This window comes from Emydura macquarii, unplaced genomic scaffold (genome assembly GCF_026122565.2).
Source record: "Emydura macquarii macquarii isolate MOO-44397 ecotype Brisbane River unplaced genomic scaffold, CSIRO-AGI_Emac_v2 contig_383, whole genome shotgun sequence".
NCBI classification, from domain to species: Eukaryota; Metazoa; Chordata; order Testudines; family Chelidae; genus Emydura; species Emydura macquarii.
In genome coordinates, this window is record NW_027130520.1 from 3680655 (window position 1) to 3693281 (window position 12627).

General features: G+C 40.7%; 1 protein-coding gene across 1 annotated transcript; it reads right to left on the reverse strand.

Annotated features, from left to right (window-relative positions):
* Positions 1-523: 523 nt before the first annotated feature.
* On the reverse strand, positions 524-11808 carry UQCRB (ubiquinol-cytochrome c reductase binding protein). Its single transcript, XM_067536855.1, has 4 exons — positions 11726-11808; positions 8269-8340; positions 5333-5499; positions 524-757 (listed from the first exon to the last, which is right to left on the reverse strand). The coding sequence occupies exons 1-4, from the start codon at positions 11742-11744 to the stop codon at positions 680-682; spliced, it is 336 nt and encodes a 111-aa protein (XP_067392956.1). The 5' UTR covers positions 11745-11808; the 3' UTR covers positions 524-679.
* Positions 11809-12627: the final 819 nt, after the last annotated feature.

Genomic DNA, 12627 nt, shown 5'->3' on the forward strand with positions numbered 1-12627 from the left:
AGAATCTGCTAACAATGGGTGGCTCTCATTCCAATCACAGAAGATGGCTATTCTAAAGTATACTTCAGCATTTAGTACATGAAGCGAGTAACTAGGATATTAATAAAACTGAGACAATTTTCTTTAGACTGTGATTAACAAATCACTGAAATTCCATTCCATTATTGTAGTATTCCGTGTGCTTGGGTTCACACACAGAGTTACATAATGTTGTTGAATAAGTAATCAAGCATGCATCACAGTATTCCTGTCTCCTGGGAAGAGAGGCGTTGAAGGGTGTAAGCCTATCGCTCTGTGCATAAGTATCCCTTTATAAATTAACTAGAGGAGCTGGCATAAACACCCAAAGACTTTTGCTTTCCTACCCTCCCAGCTGCAGGAAGCAGCTGTACAATGACAAGAGTATGAATCAAGAGGCTGGAATGAAGACTACATACTCATGTGGTGATATGCAATGTATCTGATTGTAGGAAAGGTCTGAACACTGGTTTGTTACAATTTACAAAAAAAGTCTCCAACTAGATTTTGTACTTCGACGTATTTATTTGAATTGGACTGAAATTCTGTGAACAAAGTGTTTCTTCAGCCTCAGATTTTCCTCCCAACAGATTTTTACCATAACTTTAAAATATTCGTTAGAAAGAAATGCAGCAGTTTGCATGATGTATCTCCCCAGCAGTTACTTCTTATTCCACTCTTCTCTTTCAAGTCGTTCACGGACTACCTCTTTCAGGTATGGCTCAAGGTACTTTTTATCCTAAAATAGAACAGATTTTTTTTAAATATACAAGAAATTTCACATTAAGTGCTGCTCTAATTCTGAAAGTGCAACTGAAAATGACACCAGGGTTCTTTTTTCCTCAAATTCATATAAAACCTTGCCTACTTTAAGAGTAAAAGGATGAATTTTCTAGCTGCAATTCCTGCAAATTCAACCTGCCATGTGATTGACAAGTTGTGTTCTACCATCTCACACCACACCACCATTAACAGGCCAAATCATGCTTTCAGTTACACATGCGCAACTCCATCTTCAAGTTATGCCCTCTTGCAAGACTTCCACAGCCAAGTGTCAGGAGTTTTTCATCTCATTGCTCAATGCCCAAAGTGCTCTGGTGACATAGTCAGGCTTTCATCATCCTCCCACATTTTAGACTCCCTCCTTATTCAGATGGTTTTGGCAATTTTATGGATGAGCTTGAGTTCCATGTGATGAACAATTCAAAGGCCAATTGAAATGGTTGAACTAAGCTCTTGTTATTGCATATATGGAATATAATTTCTTTGTATTTTAGCATTAAATGCCTCAGTTTCTTCCAATCCATTCTTGAGCTGCAGAAGCAGTGTCCAAAAAGTAGTTCTGCAACTATATGTAACTGTTGTGAATCTGTCCAACTATGTTTAGTCACTTGAGCAATTCGTTATCTATAGGATCCTATGAATTTAAAATGTACTAATCTGGTCCATAAGTGGATTCTAGTCTTCCTTTCTCCTATACCCCAAGTTATTCTCTTTTTGGATAGCTACTTCTCTAGTCAGTACAACTGTGGTCAGTCTTGCACACCACCTTTCCAATACTTGGCTACTCAGTTTGCCTTAATCCGTTCTGTTCCTGGTAGAAGTTCCCAAACACTTAAAAGCAGATCATGAAAGACCTGCCCATCTCCTACTCTTAATGTCAGATTCCAAGGCCGGAAGGAACCGTTGTGATCCATTGCCATTTGAGGAGGGCAATTTTTTTTTACATTTAAAAGTCCCACCAGCTTTAGGATAACTAACTCTGGTTTCACGGCCAGTTTCTTGTTATGGAATAAATTATCCTAACTAGATCATAAAACACAATCTTGTACAATGAACACTCCTTTTTGTATTTTGTAAGTATGCCAGTTGATTTGGCTTCAACAATTAAGGTTTTTACATTTTTAGCCAACAAATATCTCATCCAGTACAGTGTAGGAGATGGTACCAGGTTTCATGAGATTATTTATGTACAAAAGTAAAACCACCATGCAAAATGTAACACCTTGCGACCCAAATTCATACAAGATACTTCATAAAACATTTTATAGTTTGCAAATGGAGAGTCAAGTTAAGTGCTAAGAATTATTACACTAGTCACTGTTCTCCACTAAAGAGAAGCTGCAGACTTCTGGTAAAACACATAAGTATTTAGAACTGAAAGTGAAGAATACATATCCAATTGAAACTTGAAGGAAAATTTTGGTAGCCAGAATACAAATTTAAATTGAAATTTAACAAGGACAAGCAGCAAGTCACCATTAAATCAGTGTCTCTCATTCAAGTACTGACCCATATTAGCTTGTGATCGTAAACAGGATTACAGCACAAGGTGGTAAAAATGCTGTGGACACAGTGATAGTTATATAGACCATGTGTGTTTATATTGTTAATTGAAGAACTTGGCAATATGACCTTTCAGTAATTACCAATACCAAGCACAAGCTATAGATTCAAAGATCACATGCATAATGTTAACTTGTATCAATGTATGCATTTGTTTGCTCATTTAGACTGCAGGCAGCTTTGGGCAAGGACTTTTCTTCTACAGCAAACAAACAATCATGTTTCAAATCATTTGCACTTGGTGGAAGACAAAATATTAAATTCAGAGTTCTGCAGGCATTTTTTTTTTTTTTTTATCTTCTGTTAAGGATTTTGGGATGTTTGGAAAATTCCAGAATGCAGTTATATTAATTGTGCTAATTACTAAGTACATACATAGAAAAGAATTTTCAGAACAGTTTCCCGAAATACCTGTCATTGCCTTGAAGGCATCAAATTCATTGTGCAATCATCAGGCTTGAAAAATTAAGCCCATCACTGCATTTTCCTCTATGCTCCAACTGACAGAATCCTGCAGAACTGGAATGGTAACTCAGTGCCAACTGGGACATGATGTTACACCTCCGCTTAATTCAATGGCCAGTCATCTAGCCTTATGGGATTCTATGAAGGGATATGACTCTACCCTGTAAATTCTGCCTTACCTATACCATGTGATGTGGATAGGGACACATGAAAGTCCGGTGTGCAAAACAGGATGAAGCTGAAAACCTTAGCTTAGCCTAGCTTCACTGCAAAGTAAATTCTGCATTTAAAAAAGGATCAAACAACTTATTTTTCAGAACCTGAAACTGATTTCCACCACTTTCAAATGCAGAAATTCTTGCAGCCTTACTCTTTGACTCTTAATACTGGAAGTTTTCTGACTGCTAATTCTTCAGTACAGGGGGAGCAAATAGCAACTTTACAATACAAGATTCTTGTGACTTTGAGAAGCTGTAACATCTACATTGTTTGCAACAGGCTTTTTAAACTCAATAGCAAGAAAGTCCTCTGTCTAGATAAGCGCCTTTTCCCCATGAAATTTCATTCAAGTTTATCTAAGTTATAAACTTGAAAAAAAAAATTTTTTAAATCACTTTTTTTGTTTGCATTCCTCAGGAAAATGTGGGCAACACGCTAAAATAACAACTTAACATGAACATTCTAAAGGCCAGCAACAATGCTGATATATAGGAACTGTCAGAGCAGATGTAGCACCAGGGATAAAAGGAAAGCCACTCCACACTCACTCTGGCCACCAGCCACTATACCTCCAGGCCCAGCATATGGTATCAGCAGCCCATCCCTCCACCCATGTTGCACTACATGGGGGACAGTGGCTGGGGGGGGGGGGGGGGGGGGGGGGGCGGCGGCGGCGGGAGCCTGGCCAAGTTCTCCCAGATATACCATATGGTGCCAGCAGCCCATTCCTTTCTACCCTTTGGAATAAATCATCCTTAAATCATGATTTGAGGACTTCAGTAACTCAGCCAGAGGTTAAAGGTCTATTCGGAGTGGGTGGGTGAGGTTCTGTGGCCTGCAGTGTGCAGGAGGTTAGACTAGAATAGATGATCATGACGGTCCCTTCTGACCTTAGAGTCTATGAGAATCGCCTTCTCCTGCTGTCTGCTAATGTAGTTAGTCCTATAGGTCAAGCATGCAGCAGAGCTGAAAGCTCAAGATTCAAACCCTGAAACAGGATTGTGATGGATGTTACAGTTTTAACAAGTATTTGCGTTTACCTTTCCTTTTATAAAAGGGTTAAAAGTATACCAAAAATACATTAAACAATTATTCAAATTCATTCAGTACACGAGGCAGGGGTCCTGTTGAAAAAAATCCCAATATAATCTGATTGAAGACTATCAGAATGCATGTGCACACTGGGGAGCAGAATTAAGTTTGCACAGCCAATGTAAATATGGCATTCTTTCAAGTGCTTAACTTTGCAACTCAAATGATTTTCTTTTAATGTAGTTTACTATAAATAAATGTTATCACATTGTAATTACAAAGTAGCTGGATTGCAATTTCAGAGCAGTTACACTTTAGGTAAGCTCTGATATCTGTAATCTGTATTAATCATGTAACAGGAAAGTTCACTACGTGACAGATCATTGAATTTACAGTAACTTAGTATAGCCTATTTACATGAGTGGCTATTACACATAGCAGTCACAAAGCACTGTTAGACTTTAAGTGTGACCCATTTAGGACACTTAAAAAGGAAAATTCCATGGTAATCAGATATTTTAGTCATACCTAGGTATAGAGTTTTCAAAGTTCTTTACTTTACAACTGGAATCTCTCATATTACATTGGAAGAGAAAACTGTTTAAAGGAGAACTCCAATCTCTCAAGCCGATTTTAAGAATAAAATCTTTAGCTCAGAATAGTTTTCTGCAAAATTAATGGGGCTCGTCAAAAGATCAAGATATGCTAGTGTTATTTGGAGATTTTTACAATATACAACATTATGCCTTGTTTGGAAGATGGCATTTTCTTCTTTACTCCACAGCAGTAAAAATTCCATGTTTATAATTGTAGTTAAAGATACTCAAGCTTCTGTGCAGTGTGTTGTAAATGGAACTTCCATTTTTAAAAAAGATACAAAATTTTAGTACGCTGACCAAAATTAAAATACTGTTCATTAAATGCATCCTGTAAGATACAAGTGCAAATTCTAAGTATTTCACAAACAGTTATATACTTGCTCAACTTTACTCATGTGAGTAGTCTATAGACTCCACTGGGACTGTGCACATGCATGAAATTAAGCACATGGAAGAGTCTTTTCAGGATCGAGGTTTAGTAGGCTGTCTGCTGTCAGATAAGGATTCATTATTTTCACTGAACAGAACATAACCAAACTTGTATACCAGGACTATAATCACATAACATTTTAAGATGAGAACAGATCACTTTTTTTTTTAATATAGGCAGTGTAATTTATTCTTGTCAGTAACCAATATCATCATCCACATACCTCTTCATATTTCACCCACTGTTCTTCAGGAAGGATTTGGTGTTTCATACTCAAATCAAGGGCTCTCTTGATGCGAAATAGTCGTTCATAATAAACATCTTCTGGAAGCCTCTTCAGTGCTTCTTTTATATCATCATCTTCATATAGTGTATCCTCTCGCATTAATCCTGTAACAGTAACATTTTTCAATAGCATCATTGATTTGCCAGTCCTAGTGTTAACAGCTGTCAAAAATCTTAATTTTAGTTAATATTTAAATAGCGATTTGCACTTAGAATGCACTGTACAAACATTAATACTTAACAGTATAAGTTTGAGTTGCCTTTTAGTACTCCATACAAATAGTAATCATTTTTTTACAGAGCAAGTTATTGAACACTAACCTACATGCTCAGATCATAACAAAAAGCAGCATTTCAGCTTGATTCAATTATTCCCTTCTGTGTGCAAACTTTGAATACAAGAACAGCTATACTGGGACGGACCATGGTCCATCTAGCCCAGTATCCTGTCTTCCAACAGTGGCCAATGCCAGGTGGTTCAAAGGGAGTGAGCAGAACAGGTAATCATCAAGTGATCCATCCCTTGTCGTCCATTCCCAGCTTCTGGCAAACAGCAATCCCTGCCCATCTGGCTAATAGCTGTTGCTGGACCTATCCTCCATGAACTGATCTACTTGTTTTTTTTTTTTTTTTAACCCCGTTAAAGTCTTCACCTCCACAACATCTTCTTTTGAACTTCTTTTGTTCATTTTAAACTTGCTGCCTATTAATTTCATTTGGGGACCCCTAATTCTTGTGTTATGAGGAGTAAACAACTTATTTACTTTCTCCACACCAGTCATGATTTTATAGACTTCTATCATATCCCCCTCTTAGGTGTCTCTTTTTCAAGCTGAAAAGCCCCACTCTTATTAATCTCTCCTCATATGGAAGCTTTTCCATACCCCTAATCATTTTAGTTGCCGTTTTCTGTGTCTTTTCCAATATATCTTTTTTGTGATGGGGCAACCAGATCTGCATGCTATAGATGTGGGCATACCATGAATTTATAGAGAGGCAATGTTTTCTGTCTTATCTATCCCTTTCATAATGATTCCCAATATTGTTCAGTTTTTTTTTTGTTTTTTATTTCCATTGCACCTTCAGTGGATGTTTTTAGAGAACTATCCACAATGACTCCAAAATCTCTTTCTTGAGTGGTAAAAGTTAATTTAGACCCCATCATTTTATATGTATAGTTGAGATTGTTTTCCAGTGTGCGTTACTTAGCATTTATCAACACTGAATTTCATCTGCCATTTTGTGGCCCAGTCAACCAGTTTTGTCAGGTGCCTTTTAACTCTTCACAGTCAGCTTTGGACTCAACTATCTTCAGTAGTTTTGTATCATCTGCAAATGTTGCCACCTTTGTTTACCCTTTTCCAGATAATTTATGAATATATTGAACAATACTGGAGTTGGGATGGTGCTGAATTACCATAAATCACTGTTGGGATGGTGCTGAATTACCATCTCGTCTCCCAGGGTTCAGTACTGGGACCAGTACAGACTCGTGGGGGAGACTGCTATTTACCTCCATCCATTCTGAAAACTTACCATTTATTCCTACCCTTTGTTTCCTATCTTTTTACCAGATAGTTTTCACCCTTATGTCATGACAGTTCCCATGATGGCTGTTTGGTGACCAATATGAAATGAGGTATTCCACTCCAGTTCCTAGTGGAACTATGTCCACCATAAAATACTACTAACAAAACTAGTAGGAATACCTGTTAACAGTTTCAGCAGAAGTGAGAACAGGCCTAAAAACTCTGAACAAACATCTCACCTCTAGAGGGAAAACAGAAATAGTACTTGAGAGCTTGTACAGCCACTCTTTCTTTTCTGTGGAAAAATGGACAACTTTACTCTTTCACCTTTCATAAACAAATTGACTCAGTGTCAAATAAAACGGCATTAAAAGAGAATCTGCATAGTCGGAAGTTATCAGTGAATAAACATGAGCCATTCAGCAACTGGATTAGTTGGTACAGAGTTCATATGGACTAATACTGAAAAAAATGTAAGGAAATGCTACCTATGCAATGTCCTGTTTTTATGGATGAAAGAAATGTAGCAATGCTGTTTCCTCATAAGCACTGGAGAATCACATCATCACCCAATAACATTTTCTTTCAACTTCCTTTCCTATTTCTACAGTTCATAACACCATAACTGCAAGTGAGCTGCAGTTAATTTAGAGCATATTTCCAGCTTCTGTTGCTTTGTTTTTTGGCAAACCTTATTGTGACCAAGTCCAGTTCTCATGGATAAATTCTTGGTGATCTCAGTCATCAACAGGAATCAGATAAGAACCTTGAAGAGGTGAATTTTACAGTAAGATCTGAAGATAATGAGGATTGGACTCTTGATCCCCTTTGAGATAGTGTTCTAGATCATTGGGGCTGTTTTCATGAAGCTTCTTCTTCCAGCTTCCTTTAGTTTATACTTGGGCTCTTAGTTGTAGAGAAGCAAATTATAGTAGCTACCATAATACTTACAAACTAGTGATGAACAATTTGCATCTTCTGCAATGTATCAGCACTCATGTTACCTCGGGAGGCTGGAATCTCCATTTTTGGAGGTTTTTAAGCTGTGGCTTGACAAAGCCCTGGCTGGGATTATTTAGCTGAGGTTAGTCCTGCTTTGAGCAGGGGGTTGGACTAGCTGACCTCCTGAGGTCCCTTCCAACTCTATGATTCTATGTTACTACAAACATTTTCACAACTGCCATAGAAAGATGTGGCTAACTTTGATACACAATACCTTCTTTAAATTGAAAATAAACCCATTAGTTCTTAAATTAACTTTAAACATCGAGAAAGGTTCTTTACATATACAATGGATGCACATAAATGTTCAGTTTTTAACTCTTAAAAAAATTAAGACACCTACCAAGTTTGTTGAATCCAGCTGCATTGTAATACCATTTGCGAAAGCCTTCTAACAGTCGACTACTTGCTGAAACTGAGAGTGATCATTATTAGTTCAAGAGTAAGACAACACGCATCATTGGTAGATAAAATATTTGCACATTTAACCCACTGCTAGTTAATATCTATTTTGCTATGCATATATGTTAACATAACATTAGGCCATTAATCTAGATTACACCATATCTAGTTTTGTTTTCATATGCTCTTCAGTATTTTTTAAATGATGCTGCGCACATAACATTATAGTACTTCTGCAATACTCATTTTGACATCTGTCTCATTAAACAGGGGTTGAAAGTTATATTGGTCCAAGTCCTGGACTAGTACCAAAAAAACCCTCACTGGGAAAAAACAACAATTTTAAGGTCCATCATCTCACAACACACTAGGAATAAAAATATACTCTCTACCACTAAGAAGCAAAGATGCATTGTTTTTCAATATTATTTGTTTATATTTGTGTATTTCCCCATGACCTTATGCTATGAGGTATTTGACCCTGAAGTTATGCCAGTTTGGTTGCTATCTTTTTTCCTCCCCCCACACTTAAGTACAATATTATTTTAGTGTCTGTTTCCACAAGCAGCACTAGTTAAAAATCTCTGGACTTTAACCCCAGCTTTCAATTTACAGCATTTGTCTAGCTATTATTGTGACATACAAGTTGGTGAACATTATAGCATAACTGAAACAGACATAATTTGATGTTTTAGAGCATTAATATTATCAAGAAATTTAACTGAGTTTTTGCAACCCACTAGAAGATAACAAAATTAGGATTTCTATGTAGACCAGTTTAAGTGATGCTTACTAGAGAACAAAATAAATTATTTTCCATGCTTAGTAAAATTGGGCAACCATTGCTCCCCTTGACTCCAGAAGAAAACCAAACTGCAGAATGGAAATTGACAGCTTCAGATTGCACTGGGAAAGTGAACCACTATGAAGGTCAATGTTAATTTAAATTTTGCTTAACAGAGTTTGGGGGGCCGGGTATTTTTGCACAAAGTTAACACTGCACATTTCAATGTGTTAGAGGTGGCCAAACCATGTCTTGCAAGCTGCATGTGGTTCTTTTACAGTTGAAGTGTGGCTCACAGAGCCCCGCACATTCCACCTATTCTCTGCCTACTAGGCACGGGGAGAGGAGGGAAGCAAGACCTCAGGGCTTCTGCCCTGTAGCAGGGTAGTGGGGCTAGGATTTTCAGCTCCACAGGAGGCACCTGCCAGGGCTCAGGGATTCAGCCCTGTGGGAGGTGTGGGTGGGCTTCTCCTAGGGCTGAAGCCTTGAGCCCCGGCAGGTGCGCCCAGCTCTCAAACTTCTGAAGACTATCGTATGCTCAGAGGGTCAGTAAGTTTGGCCACCCTGTAATATATGAAGAAAATGATTAAATTAGGCACTGGTGGATCAGTACAAGTATTTTTCCAGCAGTAAGATTTTTTTTCTAGAACTCTGTTCCTATACTATTTGTTATAGCTTCTCATACCATGCTCATCATTTAGCATCTTCCTGTAGTGCATTAAGCATTTACTAACATCCGTCTCATGTTTGTTCTCATCCTCCTCCAAGGAGTGAGAGGGGTGTGTGTGTTCCTGAGCCAATTATCAGAAAGAACACTAACAAGGATCACAGTAAGTGGTATTATTATAGATTAGTTTTACATACTATACCTGTATCTCATTTATATAAATTAATCTTTCTGGCCTTGCTCAATGGAAAGATTTTAGTACTTAAAGGGCCACTATGAACTTGAAACTTAGCCAGTTTCACAAAAGGACTTAAAAACAGTTTCAGGTTCTACATCTACCCCCTGACATTCCCTGCAAATTTCTGTGATTTTACAATCACACATGCACATCATTTTTTGAGTGTTTCTCTCTCCTATTACTTCTCTGTTCAAAGACCCACCTGAAAAAGGGAAAACCAAATAGACAAAGTAAACAAATAGAAAATATTTCTCTAATTGTTGAGATAAAGTAATCATGGGACTTAAGTTCCTAGAAGATTCTTACCTATAACATGGCAATAAAGAGGTTTCCAAAGAAGTTAAGTTTGTATGGAGTAGGCAAAGAAGGAGAGAGAGAATGCTGCTGAGTGCCTTAAAATGCATGAAACATATGTTGGAGTATGAATGAGCAGTTTTGGAGAACCCATAAATAATAGAAAGGTAGCAAGCATACTATGGCAGTTAACCAGCTGAGTTCACCAGCAGAGGAAGGCAGAAAGATAGTGATTTCCCCCACCCTGCCACTTAATTTGCAAGTACTCTGTAAGAGAGAGCCTACAACAGGAGGAAAACAATATTTCATCAACCAGATGAAATTCAATAAAGACAAGTGCAAAGTTTTACACTAAAAAGGGAAAAAACCAATCAAATACACAACCATAAATTGGGGACTATCAAGCTCAGCAGTAGTACTGCTGAAAAGGACCAAGAACTATAATGGATCACAAAACCAAGTCAACAAGATGATGCAGCTGCAAAAAAGGCTAATACTCCAGGATTTGTTAACAGTTTCATATGTAAGATAAGGAAGACAACTGTGAAAAAGGCAATGGGAAGGGGGAAACGAAGTGACCTGATAATATTCTTCAACTATATTAAAGGCTGTTATAAAGAGACAGTGATCAATTAATTGTTCTTCATGTCCACTGAAGATAGCAAAAGAGCACTGAGCTTATTCTGCAACAAGGAAGATTTAGGTTGGGTTATTAGGAAAATCTAACTAGAAGGGTAGTTAATTCCAGAATAGGCTTCCAGGAGACGTGAATTTTAAGATCAGGTTACAGTTGACAAATACCTGTCTGGGATGGTCTAGGACACTAGGTATGGTCCTGCCTCAGTGCAGGAGATGGAGCTGATGAACTCTCCAGGTCCCTTCCAGCCCTACATTTTAGACTGCCTATGAAAACACTGCAAAAAAGAATCTTAGGAGAGGACGAACCAGTCCTGCTAGGTCAGCCAGCCTACAACAACTGGGGATGTTAAGCCAGCTCACAAATACTCTCGGTTTAAAAAAACCCAAAAAAACAAATTACCCAAACTTCACAAAGCAGCAAAACGTTGCAGAACTGAATTTACTTTGCATCCCAATTCCGCAATTTAACTACCCGCCCCCCGAACTCCTAATGGGCCCCGCCCCAACCCACCCAACGTCCGCCCTCCTCGCGCCCCGCACATCCGCCTGCTCGGGACTAACGAGGCAGGGCAGACCCCAGAAGGCTGCGGATGGGGCCAGGTGCGGACTAGAAAGGAGCCGCCCCTCACCGTCGGGCACAACCACCCAACAGCGGCCAGGACCGGCGCGCCCCCTCAGCGCGCAGATCGCGGCGCCGCCGCGTCCTCAGAGCCCCGGCACCCAGAAAGGACGCGCGGCTCCCGGGAACAGCCACTTCATCCCTGCCTCCTCCTCACCTGGTGCCCTCGCCGCCATCTTGACCTCGAAGAGGCGCAAGCGCGCGGGCTTCTGGGTAAACTGCCGATTTCCTACAGTTATACGTCACGTGGGGGGGGGGAAATCGGGTGCGCTCACGTGACCAGTGCGGGCGCTTTCCCGCATGCGCAGCAGGGTGCGCGCGCACGCACGCACAAATTGGGGAACTGCGGTGCCGTGCGCAGGGTTTGCGCGCGTTGCCTTTGTTATTTGTTCCTCCCGACATCGTTTCGCGACAGGCGCGTGCTGTGCTGCTCCTGCGGAGCGTCCTTCGCTAATTACCACGGGGAGCTGTCCCCCTTCCTCCCCCCGGTCCTTCTCGGGCCCGCGCCCGGCGCTGCGCTGCCCTACCCTGCCTGGCCCGCGCTAGGTTTAGCAGCGGCAGCCGCAGTCCGGCTCCTCGTTAACGGGGCTCGCACCGCACGCCCCGGCCGCTCGCCTCTGGAAGGCGCCTTCCCGGGCGAGCTGAAAGCAGAAGCGCGCTAGGAGGCATCGCTGGGGAGGGAGACTCGGCCCGCGCGCAGACCAGGGCAGCGCCTCAGTTAGTTTCGCGCGGGGGCTGAGGCGCTTCACACGCCGGCTTCATCGGCTCGTTCCTCAGGCCCGCCGCCGCCTGCAGCGCTCCCGCGAGGGGGGGCAGGTTGCAGCCGTGGGAACCCAAGGGACACGCCGGCGCTGGGGTCCTGGGCCGAGTGCGGTCAATGACCATTTCCCCCACCGCTTTGCTTGTACTGCAGCAGCGCTTAAAGGCGTCCCCTCGGCTCTGTACCAGAAAGCAGAGCGGTCCCTGCCCCAAAGAGCCTGAATCTGAGCAACTGCCGCAAACCCCCAGCCTGACGACTGATGCACAAGGGGGAGTGCTTGTTACCTCTGAGGCTTGTGG

Excerpts from the sequence above, each read along its gene's own strand:
- UQCRB (XM_067536855.1), bottom strand. Across the intron at positions 5,500-8,268 it reads AGCTGGATTCAACAAACTTG|GATTAATGCGAGAGGATACA; the intron begins GTAGGTGTCTTA and ends TTACTGTTACAG. Across the intron at positions 758-5,332 it reads AGTGGGTGAAATATGAAGAG|GATAAAAAGTACCTTGAGCC; the intron begins GTATGTGGATGA and ends GTTCTATTTTAG.